The sequence below is a fragment of the Scomber scombrus genome, chromosome 24 (genome assembly GCF_963691925.1).
Source record: "Scomber scombrus chromosome 24, fScoSco1.1, whole genome shotgun sequence".
Lineage (NCBI taxonomy): Eukaryota > Metazoa > Chordata > Actinopteri > Scombriformes > Scombridae > Scomber > Scomber scombrus.
The window spans coordinates 16050672-16070185 of NC_084993.1; the positions used below are offsets into that span (position 1 = coordinate 16050672).

The 19514-nt window shown below is 40.5% G+C and overlaps 1 protein-coding gene across 1 annotated transcript; it reads right to left on the reverse strand.

The window, feature by feature from the left end:
- Positions 1-6779: 6779 nt before the first annotated feature.
- Positions 6780-19181, reverse strand: LOC134006587 (midkine-B-like). Its single transcript, XM_062445504.1, has 4 exons — positions 19103-19181; positions 18373-18540; positions 10847-11008; positions 6780-6820 (listed from the first exon to the last, which is right to left on the reverse strand). Exons 1-4 carry the CDS (start codon positions 19179-19181, stop codon positions 6780-6782), a joined length of 450 nt encoding a protein of 149 aa, XP_062301488.1.
- Positions 19182-19514: the final 333 nt, after the last annotated feature.

Sequence of the window (19514 nt, forward strand, 5' to 3'; positions counted from 1 at the left end):
TACGGCGACCCTGAGATTCTCCTCCACGGTGCTGAGCTGACATCTGTATTTATTTTTTATATATGTCAGGGACGAAAATGTCTTCTCGCACAGATAGGTCGACCCGAAAGGCGTTAGAATGTCCATGGCAGCCTTGGACAATCCAGGGTATTCCTGCGCAACAGACAACCAGAATTCATCCAGTGTTTTTGAGGCAAACGATGTCTGTATTGTTCGGTCACTGGATAGCTCAAGCAGCGCATCTTCGAGCTCAGATGACAGATCGTTTGAAGAGCAGCTGGTGAATGGTTGTCGTATCCAATGATAATTCTCCACATTTTCCGTCGGAAAATATTGATGGAATTTTTCAAGGAGGCTTTGGAGATGAACGTTGATGGAGGCTTTCAATGAATTGACATTCACGTCACCCTCCTCCAAAAAGTCATGCAGCTCCGAAAACATCTCAAAATCCCCACTCTCCGCACGGACTGCCCAACGCTGCAACTTTTTAGTGAAAGCATTCACTTTGTCTGAGAGGGTCAGGATGTTAGTGTTGAGGCCTTGTAGTGACAGGTTGAGCGTGTTTAATTTGTCGAATATGCAGGACAAATAAGCAAGACGGGCTATCCATTCCGAGTCAGTGAGATGGTGTGAGAGGAGTTCGCGTCTGAGAGGAAGGTGCGCACCTCGCTTCGCAACTCAAACAGGCGTGTAAGGACCTTGCCCCGTGAAAGCCACCTAACTTCAGAATGGAAAAGAAGGGATGTAGACCCCATTTCCTGACAGAGAAGGGTGAAGAGTCTGGTATTCAGTGGGCGAGATTTGATGAAATTCACCATTTTAATCGCTGTCTGGAGAACATTGTCAAGCTCGGCTCAAGTGTCTTGGATGCCAGGGCCTCTCTGTGAATAATGCAATGAGTGAACTTGACGTGTGGTGCAACGCTAAGGACCTTTACTTTCAGCCCTTTATGTTTCCCCAACATAGCTGCCGCACCGTCATATGCCGCACCGTCATATGTGCATATGCTTAGGCAGTTGGCCCAATGCAGCCCTGCGTCTTCCATCAAACCATTGAGACAATTAAAAATGTCACTACCGGTACACCTTCCTTCCATCGGAGAGCAGAACAGCATGTCCTCGTGAAGTTTTCCTTCATAACTGTAGCTAACAAAAAACAATAATTGCGCGACACTTGTCAAGTCAGTAGACTCATCTAACTGTAAAGAAAACCTGCAGTTTTTTACTCTCTCGATTATCTGACATTTCATGTCATTAGCGATCTCGTTAATGCGGTTGGACACTGTATCATTGGAGAGGGGGATTTGCTTGAGCGCACTTGCAATTTTTTCACCATGCATTGCGGTGGTCATCGCAATTGCTGCAGGGAGGATGAAGCTTTCGGCAATTGTGTGTGGCTTTTGTGCTTTTGCCACAAGGTGGGCCACTTCGTAGGAAGCTGCCAAGGCTTTGGTGGGCAAGGTAGCTTGCCTGTGCACTACGGTCTTCTGCCCTTGCAGGGCAGCTTCTTTTCGCAGAAAGAAAGTCATTGGTTTCATAGTGTCCTCGGGATGGCGGGTTTCGAGATGTCGTTTCATTTTGATAGGTTTTAAGCTCTCATTCGCCAAAACATCGCCGCAAATAACACACTGTGGGTAGTTGAGGTTATCATTAACATGGCAAGTGAATCCATATTTCAGAAATTCTTTCTGATAATGCCGACGCCTTGTTTGTTGCTTTTTATTCTCACCGGCCTGTAGACTTGACCTATCTGAGGATCGCGGAGGAGTAGATGCACTGGTAGATGGCACCTCCGAGCTTTTGTTGGACTTTTTAAGCAGCCACCTGTCCATTTTGGCTAATAGGCTACCTATGTCTTTTTTGTTTTGTTTTACTTAAAATAGCAGGAACAAGTTGAGTTTGCGTAGTGGGAGAAGATAGTTACATTGTTTCTATCAGCGGACCAGTAGTAGCCCATAAAGGCTGAACCAGATCTTGTTGAAAGACGAAAAAATGTTCTCTCTCTTCTCTTAACTGCGTGTAAATAAGAAAAAGGCAGATTTTTATGATTTTCCTTTGTTTCATCTGGCATAATAATAATTTCAGACTGAATACAGAAAATAATTGGCGACCCCACGAAGTTTTTGGCGACCCCATTTGGGGTCGCGACCCCTAGTTTAAGAATCACTGCCTTACACCACCCAGGCAAAGATACTGGTCCAGCCCCTGTGGGACAAACAACGATGGTGGGATAATTCAGTACTGCAGATTGCTTGCTTCAAGACTGGAAATGTTGGGAGTCAGAGATCAAAGATCTACCCAGATAACTTTTCCAGATGCTATGGCTGCAGCTGCAACCATTATCAACTGCACAAATCCTTAAATGCCCCAGAGCATGCTGACGGACAGTCGCATATCTACAGCCTGAGGACCGGTTGACACTGAGGGGATCCTTACCTCAAAACTACTTGACTACATTTCCTCTGATGAAGACGACCCAGATCCAATTACTCCAAACCTCCTCCTGACCAGGCAGCCAGACCTATCCCTACTCCAAGTTATCTTAGCAGACCAATGATGGTATCACCTGTCTTTATTGGAATTAATTTGGGGGTGACTGTACAACAGTGTGATCTGGCATTTGCCCTTCCAAATGCTGGTACAGGAAGTTTAACAGTGTAAGCGAGCACAGTTTTGCTGTGACAGTACTGCCTTTTCTACTTAGTGACTTTTGTGACATTTGCTTGAATGTAGAGCCCTTGATGTGGGATCTACAACAAAAGATTTTTAAATCATTGACAAGGTCCTGCTCATTAGTAAATGAGATGAATTTTCCTTTGGATTTCTATCCTGTAATAGTCAGTAAACCCTCCCAGGCTTACTCTGCGTCCTTCTTGAAGAGAGACTCTGTCTCATCCCTGTAGGCTGCCTCGGATTCCTTTATTTTGGTTTTGATCTTGTACTCTTCTCAGTTCTTCTTTACTTACAACTGTCTTCAATAGGCATTAATCTACTTTATCAGTGCTTTACAATACTTTCTGTTGTCATCCATGGTTTATTATTTGGGTATACTTAAAATGTTTTTTAAGATTAATAGTCACAAAAGTGATTGTATCTATTTATCCCTGCAACAGCTGGGTGTCATGCATCAAAGAGGTCTGACCTCATTTCCTCTTCACGCCTAAAATATATTTTTGAATAAAATATATCATGTATTACATGCATACTTACATGAGACAACATTTAGTTAATCACTGGCATATGCACCAATCACCTAGGTGTTTTGGAGCTTAATTGTTTTTATGTAGCCCAACAGTCTCCCTTTATATTTCTATCAAATGTTTCATACAAAGCTTGTCATCTTGCATCACTATGTGAACCTACCATTTGACCTCATTGGCTCCAGGCCCAACACTGGAGCATTTTGTCTCATCAAACCAAAGCTGCTGAAATGTGCCAGTATAACACATCCTGTAACATTCAGACCTGAAACGTAGATTACTTCATGATAAAACAGAAAAGGACACAGAAAGAAGCTGTAGTGTACAAGTGAACTTTGAGCATCAGTTAAAACTACTTCTCTATGACTTGTGTGTAAAAACATAGCAAGAAATAAAAAATAGAGCCAAGAAAAATTAACATAAACCTTAATATTAGGAAAAACAAAATGTGCAAAAGAGGAACAAACAGTCAAAACGAACCATCTTCCATCAGTTTACTGCCACAAAATTAAAAAAAAAAGATAACTTCAAATAACAATCCAAAGTTCAGTAGACTTCACAAACATCAGGACAACCTACACGTGTGGAGCTTCAACCATGTGAATCACTCGATGAAATGAAGACAGCAGAAATAAATCATTGCTGCAGGGAGCTGTTTATTTATTGATAAAGGCTTTCTTCTCCAACACATCAAAGGCGGAATGACACACTAGGTGTGTGTGTGTGTGTGTGAGAGAGAGAGAGAGAGAGAGGGGGGGAGAGAGAGATATATTGACTACATGTGTGCATGTGAATCAGGCTGTGCATATTATGTGTCTGTTTTACAGTGACAGCTGAATAAGGTCATTAAAATTAGATCAAAGTGACATGACACCATATCATCAAGATGACTACGAGCTAAACTTTAAATACAGACATCTCTCCTGTCAAACTGCTGTTGTTGACAGGAGAGTCAAAAATATATCAACTTCAATTGAAAATTGTATACAATGTAGCTTTTGTGATGTTACAGAAAATAACTTGCTAAAAGTCAAGAAAGGCACAGCATTTTGCAGTTGCTCTAATGGATACATGGGACTTTGTTCTTATCTTTTAAGAGGGGATCTTGAATTTATCTTAAATGTGCAGTGTGTAGAATTTAGTGGCATCTAGCAGTGAGGTTGCAGGTTGCAACAAACTGAAGGCTAATGGGAAAGTCAGGAGATCAGAGTTATTACAATGCATCCTCTGGAGAACATGAATATGTGAACCAAATTTCACAGCAATCCCCTCAATAGTTGTCAAGATATAAAGCCAATGCTGTCGACATGTATCCTTTAGTGACCTTAAATATCCACTGTAAATTTCATGGCAATCCATGTCACAGTTATTGCCATATTTCAGTCCTAACCACAAATGTCTCAACCCCATTGTTGTGCTAGAAGACAAAGTAAAGGGTTCATTAGCATGACTAGGATTCATTCCCTGGGGAACATGAATGCCTAATGTACTAAATTACAGGTGTCGAGAAATTTCAATGAGTACCAAAGTGCTGGACCCACTGTTGCAGACAGATTGGCTTTGACATCCTTAGAGCCATGCTGCTAGTATGGCTAATAAAGAAAAGAGAATCGATGCATCTAAATCATGATAAAATGATTTAGATGCATGGTGGAAAAAAGTAAAGTATATTTTTAAACCCTTCAGCCAAGTGTGCTGGGGATGGTTGAAAATTACAGAGAGGCATACAGGAAATATTTTCAGAATATTAAAAGTGGAAGACATTTATAACTGGGGCCTTGTGTAGTCCTAAGGCAGACTTACTGTGTGTTCAGACCAAAAGCGTACAAAGCGTGCAAAGCATGCGGAAGTCATACACTTTCTATTGGGAGCCAGGCGGAAAAGGCGGAGAAAGCGGAAAAAGAACGTTTAAAATGTTTTAACTTTTACAGCGGATAGCCATGCAATAACCAATGGGAATGTCTAGATCTACTGATGTCCCTTGGTCAAGTGGGTCCCAGCAAAACAACCCACATAACTTGGGTTCCTATCAAATGTGTAATATGTTTGTAATGAAGGAGAGAAAATGTTGCATGCTTGCTTTGCCCGCCATAAAAGTTGCCGCCTGTTTCGTTCATTCATTCGTCCTTGCATACGGCATACCCTTTGCATATTGTAATGTACTGTATAATATTTAATATGTTGCGACAGCTTGAAGCTTAACTTTTTTAATGAAGTTGTAGTAGGTTTCGCTTCGCCGACGGTCCGCAATGCCAACAGCTCTATCTGTGTGGTGCTGCTTCATGCACGGTGACCTGATGGGAGGAGACATCAAAATATGCAGCACAGACTGAGTTTATGGTGTTTTTGTGGAGAATGGGTCTCAGAACCACGTCTGCTTCTGGAGGAAAGACGCTCCGCTGCCACTTAGTGATTTTATCAACAAGAAAAGTATATGCACAGCTGTAGTTAAAACATCTGTATTAATGTATTAATGAGTGTGGTGAGTGTCATCTCCCATTCCCTCTAATATCCAGAAGCGCTGTCACTTAAGAGATTGCTATTATAACGGCGCATTTGACAAGCAATGCAAGTTACTTTTTTACAACCAGTCTGATGAGTGGTGTGCGTGGTTATACTGCAGCAGACTGGTGTCATCAGCTGATTTAATAAACAGTGAGGCTGTGCGTAAAGGCACTGCGCTCTGTGCTGCATCTCACAGGCTGCAGACTGATCAACATATCAGTCCTACAGTATAAAGCACCAAAAGCAATGATCTCTCTCTCTCATCCATGTCGATCCCGGTAAATGAATGAGCTGTGCTACAGCAGTTGTTGCACGGCAGGCTTTTTATGCGAGTGATGTGTGGCCCCTTTAAACTGAGAAGCAAGAACGAAAGGGCGACAAAGGCGACTTTAGCGGGGCGGACAGGTCGGATTTGGCGTACTGTCCGCTTTTGACGCTTTTGGTCTGAACGTACAGTTATAGAGTTTCAATTCCAAATTACTTACAAGCAACTGTTGTGGTTAGAGTTTTTGAAAATGATGAATTCTTAGCTGCTGTCATTAAGCCAGAATTAGCAAAAAGAATGCAGGATACAGTTTGTGTATAAATGTTTCTCAAACATCCAACATTAACTAAATGATTCAGACCAATAGCAGTGGAAGCCCAGATGCATTCTCTTTTAGTGATGGGTCAGATATAGAGACTGCCTTATATAAAACATTTTTCACAATATCTGCAGTGCAAGTAATGTATACCATGGTCTAAAAGAAGATTTACGATATGAATATTCCGAACGCAATTTTATTTGTGTTGTTTGGTTACAGTGCCATAGGTAACACTCACATTATCAGACCTATTCTAGAGTTTGTGGCAGTGCATATTTCTCCTTTCTGTTTAACAATGAAAGTCAGCTTCCAGGCTTTTGTCATGTTTGATGAAGCCTGGAGAAGGACTCAAGCAGGTGTGTTGAAATCAGGTTGTGTTTTATAAATGTGGCCACTTTGCAGTTCAGGGTTCAGTTGGTTCAGGAAATTGTTTGAATTATTTTTCTTCTTTAACTCTTAACACTCTTGTATGTTGCTGGACACTGTTGTCTTCAGTCTGTATTGTATTTCCCTTTGACTATTTTCTTCTTTCCTGGGAGAAACACAAAAAACAAAATATTACATATACACATTCATCCACAAAACACTGATGTAATATAATGACTTAAGCTAAAATAAAATTCACATGGTCCTCGGGAGAGTAACAGGCAAGGAACTAAAGTAGAAAAATCTCCAAGCGATAAAGTTAAGTTTCAGGGCCTACAGGCATGATTTTTTGTTAAACCACCAAAGTGCTGGACATAGAAAACATTTGTTATTCTTTCACAAGGTTGTCCTCAGGTTGGTGCAAGAGTGAGACATTTCTGGGGTCATTTACATCAAATGGGTTAATGTTCAGCATGGAAGGATTTTAGTTCAGTGACTATCATATCACAGTCTATCATTAGACTAAAACATTTCTTATGTACAAATGTTTGTCCACACCAGACATGCTTAGGTGATCCTTTAACTTTTAGCTCATTATCAGAGAGGCTGAGCTCTAGAGAGAGAGTAAAAAAAATCTACACGAAACTCTTGAACTTCAAAAACACCCTAAATATGAATATAAATTACCCCAGATATGCTGTCCATGGTACAATGGAGCAGGTTTGTATTGGTGTCACAAGTGCAGACACATCAATACTGCTGGTTATGATAATGTTAATAATAATAACAACAATAATAATAATAATAATAATAATAATAATAACAAAAAGAAGGAGAAGAAGAAGAAGAAGAAGAAGAAGAAGAAGAAGAAGAAGAGAAAAACTTTTTTATATAGCACCTTTCATAAAATAAAATGCAGCTCAATGTGCGTTGCAACCACTATACAGTTCTAGCACTACTCGACTCAACTCAGTTTTTGTTTCTTTTCCATTAGGGATAGTACCTGGTACCTGGTACTTTTTAGTACCTGCTCTGGTGAGGTTCCAAGCGAGCCGAGCCGATACTAAATGTGACGTCAACAGACTGCCGGCCACTGATTGGTCAGAGAGTCTTCAATGGAAGAGTCATGAGCCATCCCACGCAAGAATCAAACCTGGCATTTTTAAATACCGGCAACAGCATTGCAGACATTCTTGCTTTGTGTGTGACAAAAAGCCACATACAGCAGCAAGTAAACCATCGTCTCCATGTCCTCCATGTTTTATGTGCTTTGTGTTTCACGCAGCCGTGCTATGACGACCCCGCCTACGTTGAGTAGGTACTATAGTAATGGAAAAGGTCGTTCCTGGTACCAAACCAAGTCGAGTCGAGCCGAGTAGTGCTAGAACTGTATAGTGGAAAAGCGCCATTAGTGGTGCTGTGGGGGTTAAAAACACACCAGTCTTTTTTTCTCAAACCTACCAACCACTGACCTTAGCACCTATGTTACATAAGGTGTAAAATAAAACCCACTTATAATAACAAAAATGAGATAAAAAAATAAAGTGAAAATAAAATACATAGGATCCATACTTTTGTGGTGATCATTTATATACAGAATAATGAGAGTAACATAATTTGGTGTTTTGTGGTAGATCTAATAATTAATTATTATCAGCGTTATCTACGTTGTGCCTGCTGGGGGTAAAGTAAGAAGGATTTTGGATGTGAGTGTGATCCTCTGCAATCAAGTTGGTCTGAGCAAGCAGAAACAAGCGAACATAATACATTAAAAATATGGAAGGTGTTTCCATCTATATGTTTATTTATATCTATCATTTGTATTTATTTCTCCTGCCTTCACAGTATCCTTTGCCCTGAGCTTGTAATTGCACTGTTCAATATACACTTTTCTGACACCTTCAGTCATTAACCAGTTTTTCCTTGCTGCTGTCGCTAAGTGCTTGCTCATAGGGGAATGTTGAATCTCTTTTAGTTAAAGAGTTTGGTCTAGTACTGCTCTGTGTGAAACATGCCTTGAGATAACTTTTGTTGCAATTTGGTGCTATATAAAATTGAACTGAATTTAAAAGACGCAAGGGCATCCCTCCCTCCCCTTCTTGATTTAATAAACAGCGTCGTACAGCTTTCTGGGTTTACTATTAATTGGGGGAAACATTTGCTCATGCCCCTATCCAATGGTCTCCTCCCTGATTTTCTTGGTAATTTACCTTTCAAACTTTCCTCCGATCAATTTGTGTATCCAAGGATTAAAATTGCTTGAAACCCAAAGCTTCTTTTTAAGATCAATTTTCTGGATTTGATTGGGAATCTTAAAACTATAATAGATAAATGGAGACTTCTCCTTCTCTCTTTGATAGGTCATGTTAATATTATCAAGATGGTTGTACTCCCCAAATGTATTTATCTCTTTCAAAACATTCCCATTTTTCTAACGTCCTCATTCTTCAAGACAATCGATTCCATTGTTATGCCCTTTATTTGGGCCAACAAGCCTCCTCCAAATTCCAAAGTACACTTACAGAAGCCCTCAGCTGGCCTAGGCCTTCCTGTTTTTCGACATCACTATTGGGCCTGTAATGCCAGAGCACTGCTTTTTTGGAACCCGATCCCATCTACAGCTGGGCAGAGGAGCAGTCTCTTGCAAACCTCAATCACAGTCCCAGTTGGCCTGTGATTGAGTTTTGCAATTCAGTGTTTCTCACCGGTGCTTCTCTAACAGCCATTTTATTCTCTAAATTAAATATACCTATCAAACAACTTAAAGATGACTTTATTTTCCGTAACTCATTTAAGATCCTAAAGCAAATCAAAGGTGTGCTGAACCTCCCTGATTTATCCATCTATGCCCCTATATGTCAAAACCCTTGTTTTAAGCCAGGCCTCATGGATCCTGTCTTTTTGCAGTGGTAATAAGATAAGGGCCTGCAAATTATCAAGGATCTTTATGTTGATGGCCGTTTCGTTTCACATCTTTTGCCCAACTTGAGGTGAAGTTTAATCCCCCTATGGTCACTTCTTTTGGTACCTGCAAATTAGAAATTTTGTTAGACAATCCCTACCTTTCTTTGACGTGATCCCCACACAACATGACTTTAATTAACTTATGACTAAAGTACCGACTGTCAAACATTTCATTTCACAATTTGCTGATCTTTTCTCCTTGGCAGCCTCCTCTCTCCACATTAGGGAGGGATGGGTTAAAGACATTGGTGTGACGAGTTATGGATGAAAAGTTTGGACAGGATTAAAACATGTGCTATTAATGCGAGACGTCAACTCATTCAGTTTAAAGTCATCCATCGGCTTCACTTTTCCAAAACCAAGCTGAACAGAATCTTTCCTTCTGTCTCTGCTACCTGTGATAAGTGTAAGTCAGGTGATGGGACCTTAGGCCATCTTTTTTGGTCTTGCCCAAAACTCACTGGCTTTTGGTATGACATTTTTTAAACTGTATACTGACATGTACAATAGACAGTTAGTCCCTGATGGTTTTTTGATATTGGGTTGCTCTGATTTTTCCTTGACTCTTCCCTCTACATTACAACAAGCCCTCATGTTTGGTATGGTCATTGCAAAACGGGTTATCTTGAGAGAGTTGAAGTCTGTCTCCCCTCCATGCTTTAAAAAATGGCTGAATGACATGGTCTCCTGTCTGTACCTTAAAGAAATACAGTACACCTTGTCTAATTCACACCCCAAGTTTCTTAAGGTCTGGGGAACCTTTATTGATCATATTAGGAATGATAAGTGTCTCACTGGGACCTAATTCAATTGGACTATATTGTATTATGCTGTATTGCATTGTATTGTAATGTGCTGTAATCCAATTGGTTAAGTTTTTTTTCTTGACCTTTTCTTGACACCTCTATCTTAAAGTGTGAACTTTGTATTAAACTATACAGGTAACCAATTTTGAAAAAATAAAAGAAAAAAACTATAACCAGTGTGATCCAGAATTGATTTAGAGAAAATTGTTGGTAACTGATCAGTTAGTGTTAGTTCAGCTCATGTTGAGCTTTGCGGGTTTATGAATGTTTTTTTTCAAAATTGACATGTGCAGGACTCTAACCTCACATGTTAAAACTAGTTTGACAGTATTTTCCCCTATGTCCTGCATGCTATGTTCATCACAGTTTGTTCTTCTGTGTTGAGATGGAGAAAAGTCAAGCAGTGAACTTGTAAGTCTCACCTTTGGTTTTTGTCTTGGTTTTTCCGAGGCAGGGTTTAGAGACAAAAATAGTCGGTCGACACTGAACACCAAACAGAGCCCTTTTCAATGTCCCTGTTCTGGTCCGCAAGCCAGAGGTTGGATCACACTCTCCCCAACTTTCAAAGCGATACTTGCAGTAGGCTAGAGAAGAAAGATAGACTGTGAAACGTCATTTTATGTACTAGAAATGGTTACATCTTTTAAATCCAATCACATACTTTAGCCCTGGTTAGGTGTTTATTGAAACAATATAAAAGAAGTGTGACTGAACTCTATTATTAAGTGCTATTACTAATACCATCCTGTGGACAAGATAACTGAACACATGCAAAACAACCCACACATTCATTTATTAAATCTTCATTTTCTGCATGCAGTATGGTCCAGTGGGAGTTAACTGTTAATAACTAATGAGGCAATAAAATCACACATTTAAAACAAGCATTCAGGGTTCAGCTTTAATATGGTTTCATTCTTTGTTTCCCAAACATAAGTAATTGTGTACTTTATAAAAAATAACCTGTTTGACTTGTCAACAGTTACATCTGGTGTATCTCAAGGTTGCATCTTTGGGTCTCCTATACTCCTTTCTGCTTGCCGTTTTGCAATTAAAATACACCTTTAAATACTTACTGGTAATTTTAGTGGCTTAGTTTTAATACTTACTTTTTTAATAACAAACACAGATCAAACTAAAATGTGTATTGTTACACCAGTAAACACCCACGTGAGTTTTCTCTGAATATTGATTGACAGGACAACCAAAACCAAGAGAAAAAGATATGTTTATCAATTCTGCTGAATTAGTGTGGACATGGTCTTGGTGTCATACAGTGTGTGACATATATGGTGTCACTATTTTCCTTTCACTACCTCCATGGCATATCGAATCATTTCTCTCTTCATCAGATACTTACATTAACATACATTCATTTCTCCCAGACTTTACTATGGTAATTTTCCCTTCTCTAGCCTGCTCTAGTTATCAAAAGTCTCCAACGTTTTGAGAACACTGCTGCTGGAGGTCCAATCAGAGTCACAACCAGGGGCGGAGCTTACAGAGGGGCTGGGAGGGCGGCACTCCCCCGGCCCGGGCCCAGAGGGGCACGGGTCAAAAAGGGGAGGCCGCTCCCCAGAACCTTTAGGGGAAGCGATCCCCTACCCCGGACCCAGTTTGGGTCATGGAAGCAGTACCTTTCACGGATGGATCTGAGTAACATTATATCACAAGTACCAGAATCAATGGATATGTGTGGGGTTATATAGGTTGTCTCCAGTCAGGATGAGTCATGGTTGGTAAAAAACTTTACAAGGACTGACTTTAGTCATGTAGTTAAGTGTAAAATATTGAATAAAATGTTGTTCTGCATCATGACTGGCCTAATTTTCACTCTCACAGTTAACTTTACGACGTGCAAATTTACAAGTGGATCGCCAATATTGGCTTCAAGGTTATTCTGGGTAAAAACATCATCAACCGTCCACCAACGTCACTTGTCAACAGAGTGCAAGCTAGGTGGATAATTTTTACGACTACTCTGGCTTCATGCAACCTGGCATTCAGGGGGCACAGGGAGGTTCTAGGTAAGGGAAATACTGACAACTTTTTGTCAATAATCGCATTATTAGCTCACTACGACCCTGTTTTGAAAGAGCTAATCAACCGACCAGAAGGGTCAGTGAAATACCTAAGTCACCTGATTCAAAATGAGATTATTTACATATTATCTCAACGTGTGAAAGCTGACATAATTAATGAAATAAACAAAGCCCCGTTTTATTCCATTATCATGGACACAACGCAAGATGTGTCAAAGATGGACCAGCTGAGCCAGGTTTACCGTTATGTAACTGTTGTTAAGAATGACATGGATATTGCAACAGATATACAGATCAATGAAGTGTTTTTGGGTTTTGAAGCGACTGTGGGCTCATCAGCGTCAGAGCTTGAAAACAAAATCCTGGGCTCTATAGAGAAGAACAGAATACATCTGTCAAAAGGCCTCGGACAGGGCTATGATGGGGCTGCGAATATGAGTGGTGTGTATTCAGGCGTACAGGCAAGAATAACAGAGAAGGAGCCCCTTGCCCGTTATGTTCATTGTGCTGCTCATAATCTCAACCTAGCTCTCAATGACTCTGTTAAAAACGTCCCTGGAGTGAAGCAGTTCTATGACACCGTAGAGAGGCTGTACAACTTTTTTGGTCACAGTATCAAACGATGGGCGCTCCTCGGTGAGATAATGACGCCAGTGAGCAGAAATGTCACATTAAAAAGCCTCTGTCCCACTCTGTCTTCTCGACATGATGCGCTTTTTGCGTTAAGGCACAGATATGGAGACATTATAAGAGCCCTCGACAAAATATCCCTGACCAGTGACAAAAACGATGAGCGTGGTGAAGCAAGTGCGCTCAAGAATGCAATAAGCAAGTTTTCTTTCATATTTTTGGTCAACATGCTAACCAAGATTCCTCGAATGTATAAACGCTGCCTCACAGTTATTGCAAGCTAAGTACGATGATTTTTTGAAAGCATCTACTCTACTGCAAAACGCCATCAGTGTTTTGATGGAGTTTAGGGAGCAATTTGATGAGGTAAAGTCTGCCACTCTTGCTCTAGCTACTAAATGGGGAACTCAAACGCAGTTTGAAACAACCCGGGCCAGAAAAGTTAAGCTTGTTAAGTTAACTTTGATGAACTTTCTGAAGACAGTCGCCTCACTGACGCAGAGAGCGCCTTTCGGGTGAACGATTTTAATGCCTGTCTTGATATCATCATCCGGCAACTGTCCCAAATATTCACCAGCTTAAATGGAACTGTGAACATATTTGAAGCAATTCACCCCAACACACTGCTGCAAGCACGGGATGAGGAGTTACACCAAGCTGCCCGGCGGCTTAGTGAGCAGTACAGTCGGGACATCGCCCCCAGCTTCCCTGGCCAGCTGTTCTCTTTTAGAACCTCTTTCAGGGACCAGATACCAAAGCAAAAGTCTGTTGCGGATCTGGCAAAAATGCTCATTGTCAACCACCTAGCAGTAATTTCTGCATTCAGTGAGGTTTGCACCGCCCTCCTTTTATTTTTGACTCTTCCAGTCACCGTTGCAACCTCTGAGCGCTCATTCTCCAAGTTAAAACTAATAAAAAACCAACTGAGGAGCACGATGGGACAGGAGAGACTGAGTGGACTTGCCATGTTGTCCATAGAGAATGACAGAGAAAAGAAAATGGACATACAGCGCATCATGGACGAGTTTGCAGAGCGCAAGGCTCGTCGTATGCCCTCTAAATAGTGGCGAGTAGGCCTAGTACTGTACATATTTAATTTTTGTTTGTATATGAACATGTGGGCCACTGTGCCAATTTTACTAAACTTTATAGCTATTGATACAGTAGCCTACTGTGCTCTCATTAATTGAAATAGTTAAAGTGGGTGTCAGAATGATGCGGTCGCTATCCGTGGTGCTGAACTGCTTTGAATTTGTGTTGTTTTATTATCAGGGGCCAGGTAGCCTAATGTTTTTGTTGTTCTCTCAGTTTGTTAGACTTCATGTCCGTTTGATTGACATAACCGTGTGTCAAAAATGTGGTAATGCTTGTAAGCCCCGCTGTTGTGGGCATGCGCATGTTGTAAAGCGATGTTATTGTTGTAACCTATTTTTTGTCTTATGGCGGATGTCCAAGCAGGGAACATCCCAGCGCTGCCACCAATGTAACCGAGCATATGGACGCCTATACTTAGACAGACTATAAAATAAAAACACGGAGGTTCCGCTGTTGAACAGGACGTGCGCTCCCCTATTACTCTTCTTCACTTCTCCTTCTTTTCGTCAATTGCAGCACACAAAAACATACACATTTCCGCTCCACCCCTCCAAAATAAACCTCCCACATATACACTGTAAATGCTAAACCACAAGAAACATAAATTGACTCTAAGCTGTCTGCCCAAAAAATAGGTTACATTATCGTGAGCTTTATTGGGTTTAAAGGGCCCAGTCATGTGCCCCGCCCCCGCCCCGGCACTGATTTGTTCAGCTGCTGGTCACAACATTTGGTTACCTTTCAGATCTCATTTCAACATATACACCTGAATTCTTCCTGTGTTCTCTTCAATCTGGTTCCTTTTACATCCTCATAATTCAAAGCAAATTATCCAGTTTCAGATTTTCATATCATGGATGCTATCTTTAAAGGTTTTCCTACTTAAATTTACCAATCTTTGTAAATCATTGGGACTATAGGCTCCAAACTCACATGAATTCTTTGTCCTCCTGTGGAGAACCTGCCACAACACAACATACCTTTACTACATTTGCATTTTAATAATGTATCAGTTATACTATTACTGGAAATTAAATCATGGCTCTTTCTTAAACTCAACGGCGACAAAACTGAGGTCCTCCTCATCGGTACCAGATCAACCTTAGCAACACTCAACACTTTCTCCATGTACATCAACAATTCCACTGTTCCTCCATCCCCTCAGGTAAAGAGCCTGGGTGTCATCCTGGACAGCACATTATCTTTCGAAGCCCAAATCAATAACGTTACTCGATCTGCATACTTCCATCTACGTAACATCAATTGTCTCCGTCCCTCATTTTCACCAACCTGCACCGCTATCCTGGTAAACACCCTGATCACATGCCGTCTGGACTACTGTAACTCTCTCCTCTTTGGTCTTCCGCGGAAATCTCTTCACAAACTCCAACTGGTACAGAACACAGCTGCTCGTATCATAACCAGAACTCCCTCTATTGAACACATCACTCCTGCCCTGCAGCAGCTTCATTGGCTCACTATCAAATTCCGCATTGACTTTAAGATTCTACTCCTCACTTACAAGATCCTTCACAACCTGGCACCATCATGTCTCTCTGAACTTAATCACATCTACACACCTTCCCGTACTGAGTGGCATACTCTGTCTCACACTGACTATGCAATCACATTCTTGTTTATTTATTGTACTAATGCACTTTGTAGTCACATTCAAATTTATTCTTTATCTTTGCACTAAATGTTACCTGATTTATATTGTTTGTTGTACTGTTGTTGTGTTATATGTGCCTTGTAAGGTGTCCTTGAGTACTTTGAAAGGAGCCTTTAAATAAAATGCATTATTATTATTATTATTATTATTACTACGTGTTAGTTTTTTTCATTGTCATTTTTGATGGGCCTCATGCAAGAACATTTTCGTATTTTTATCCTAAACCTCTTACTTTTTTCTGTGAGGTTTGCTCGTATGTGTTTTCTGTCAGATTTAACAAAATCTCGTAACTTGTTATAAATTGTTTGTTTCAGCCTGATGAATGTCATCTGTTCATGAGAAGGTGCCCATTTGTGAGATCTGTTCATTAACATAAGTAACACCCCTTAAATGTCCACATAAGGCTCCATGTTCTGCTCCATTTGTGGGCAAGTTTCATTCACAAAAATGTTACAAAAGTGTAAAAACAAGAATTTTACACTGTGGAGGTTCAAACAGTGTCAGCAGTAGGGGAACCAAACAAAATTGAAATATTAACAGAGCGACGTGTCATCAGAGCAGCACTTAGTGTTACAGAAATATAGTTAGATGCTACAAAACATCTTTCTAAAGCAAAATGCTCATCATGTGACTGTCACAGAGATATTAGAAGAGAGAATATTACAGCCTACAGTAGGTGATATTCAGCTGCAACACAACATGATGCTGGACAGAGAGCTGCAGAGAGACACAAAGTCAGCTGTTAAAGTGAGAGAAGTTACCTAGCAACTGAAAGGTAGAGGTCACTGAAATATGCCAAAAATCATAAAATCCAAATATTCTCTATAAACTGGCAGCTGTGATGATGGTGAACAGAACATTGATTTTGCATGAACTAGTATTTTATTTTAGTTTGAATTATTCTTATTTAAACTCCAATTCATTCAGATTAAGACATTATTATTCTAAGTGTTGTCCCCTTGTGTAGAAAGGCAGATATGATCTAATCATGACTCACATGTCAAGTCTGAACCACTTGTAAATTCCCTTCTCACCTCAGAAACGTTCTACAGTGTATGTACGAGAAAACTGATGAATACTACAAATTTTCTAAAATCACTCAACCATGCCTCTTAAGAAAGAATCTTTAGGAGTGGTTCTTGCATAAGGCCCATTGTGTGTCCAGACACTCTAATGCTATGATGCACTTAAGGTGATTATTTCCTTGACTACATTCACTTTGCTAAGATTTAGGGTCCTGTGCTGTAGAAGTGATGTAAGACAAATGGCTTTCATGGCTTTCCAGAAGGGCTTTATGAATGTACAGTAACAGGTAACAGTAACAGGTCTTGTCTAACTAGGGGCACACTCACACAAGGTGATCCGTGCCGTGCCCGAGCACGTTTGAGCCCTGAAGCCCGGTTCGTTTGACTAGTGTGACCTCTCCGAATTGTGCCCGGGCGCAGATGAAGAGGTGGGCTCGGGCACGGTTCAGTTGGAGTCGAACATGACGTCAATTATGCGACTGTCGCCATAGCAACAAACCGGCATAGCAACAAACAAATGAACGTGAATTGTTTTCAGTGAGTAAAGCTGCAAATTCCTCCCTCAACATCCGCTGCCTCAGTAAAAATCTTATATGCCCACAACAACTCAAAGTAAGCCACAAAGTAAGCAAAACATTGTACTGTGTGACAGCTGTTTCACCAACACAAAAACAAATCACATTGTGATGATGAAAGCATGCCCGGACCCAGATCCTTATATACAGTGTGAGCGCAGGCCAGTGGGGGAGTGGGGAGGGGGGACAATCGTGCTCAGGCACGGTTCAAGCCAACCAGGCCTAGTGTGAGTGTGCCCTAAAAGAGAAGAGATTCACAATGATGCAACACCCATTATAAACCTCTGAGCATGTTGGTTTAAAAACAGCAACAGCAGTGTTCATGGAGCTTCAGGCATCACACTGCAAACTGTGTTGTTATCATTCAGAAGTGAATCAGTTAGAATCGAACCACCTCTGACACAGAGTCAACAAACACTGTATCATCATAGCACCACAAAGATATTTTTGCAGGGTTGCTGCACCGGATTGAATCATATGTTATAGGTGCTTGTGTTATTGATAAAAAGAAAGTTCACAATTACTATTTCCAGTTCTATGTGGAAATGCACAACACGATTTACCTTCACCTCCACACTATATTCATCCATCAGACCTGTAACATAATGGTCACTGGAGCACTACCATTATGTATTCGTGTGAGCATGTGTGTGTGTGTACCAGATACTCATCATGTTTTGGGGACCTAAATCTGTTTACACAGTCACATGTGGGGATTCGCCTCCCTTTTTGGGCCACAAAGCAAGACTCCATAACTTAAATCATTAATTTTTTAGGTTGCAGACTTTAAGGTTAGGGAATGGTTAGGGCTAGCATACGTCTGGTAATGAATGTAAGCCAATATAATGTTCTTTTTGTGTGTATGTGTGTGCGTGCGTGTGTGTGTGTGTGTGTGTGTGTGCGTGTTACCTCCCGAGTTTTTTTTCCAGTTGCATGGTACTTTACATTTCATCTTCTTGGTCTGCTGGTCACATGATCCCTCTCTAAATCCTGCCCCACATTCTCCACTGCTAGGGACACAGTTTCCATAGCGCCAGTCACTGCATTCTGACCTGGACTGGGAGGGTTTGTTTTTCTCTGACGATAAAATAAAGATACATTAACTGGACATGACATGGATAGGCATAGCATTAATATTATTTCATTGTATGCTGCTAATGACCTGTGCCCAGTTCTGCTGATTGAGTAAAATTGTTTAAATGAATAATGTTGATCTAAACAACTAATGATTAGCAATATTAGTGTGTCGCCAACCATCACATTAAGTTGTGAATCTGCCACCATACAGCTATCTGGACCTTTATAGCAGCTCTGTGAAGAAAGTGACGTTAGCTGAGAGTTCACTTGGCAGTGAAATCCTCACTCAGTGACATTACACATTACTTTTATTAGTTGTGTCCATGGGTCTTCACATTTAAGTTGCAAACATGCCATCTAAAAATGGTCATGGTCCTAAATCTGAAAAAAACATCATTAAAAACATGGTGTAACATTTTTGGTGCCAGTATATAATGATGAAATTAACATCTGTGTACAGAACGAGTTTAACAATCAATATTTGAAATTTGGTACATAAGGCTTTAAAACAGGAACAAATATTCAAAGAGAGAGCAAGCAAGACATGGAGAGAGAATCTTACCTTTCTTGATTTTTCCTCCAGCTACAGATGTGATGGTGATGAGAGTGACTAACAGCAGCAGAAGCAAAGCAGCCCTCATTCTGTAAAAGAACACAGCAGTGAAGAAACCAACATTGAAGTTTCACATTAAGTGTTGACCCTAAACCAAAGGTTATTTCATGAGAAATCATTATCTGCTCCTTTCACCAGCACCATCACAGCCCAACAGGGGCTCCTGAACATTGGTTGTCTTTACACAAGAAAACAAGCGAAGAAGTCTCAAGTGAAAATTGTAATGTTCATGTCAGGGTAATACAGCTGTTGGTTATGTTGCAGGCTTTAATTGAAGGGGCAGATTTATTTAAAAAAAAAAGCCTAAAGTCATGACATTTAAATAAAAAATAACATTGATTTTCTTTTCTTTTTTCTTTAA

Bases quoted from the DNA above. Each gene is read 5' to 3' on its own strand.
- LOC134006587 (XM_062445504.1), bottom strand. From the start codon at position 19,181: ATGAGGGCTGCTTTGCTTCTGCTGCTGTTAGTCACTCTCATCACCATC. The intron at 18,541-19,102 runs GTAAGATTCTCT...TTTTATCGTCAG, and splicing joins TGGAGGAAAAATCAAGAAAG to AGAAAAACAAACCCTCCCAG. The intron at 11,009-18,372 runs GTAACACGCACA...TTTCTTCTCTAG, and splicing joins CTGGAAAAAAAACTCGGGAG to CCTACTGCAAGTATCGCTTT.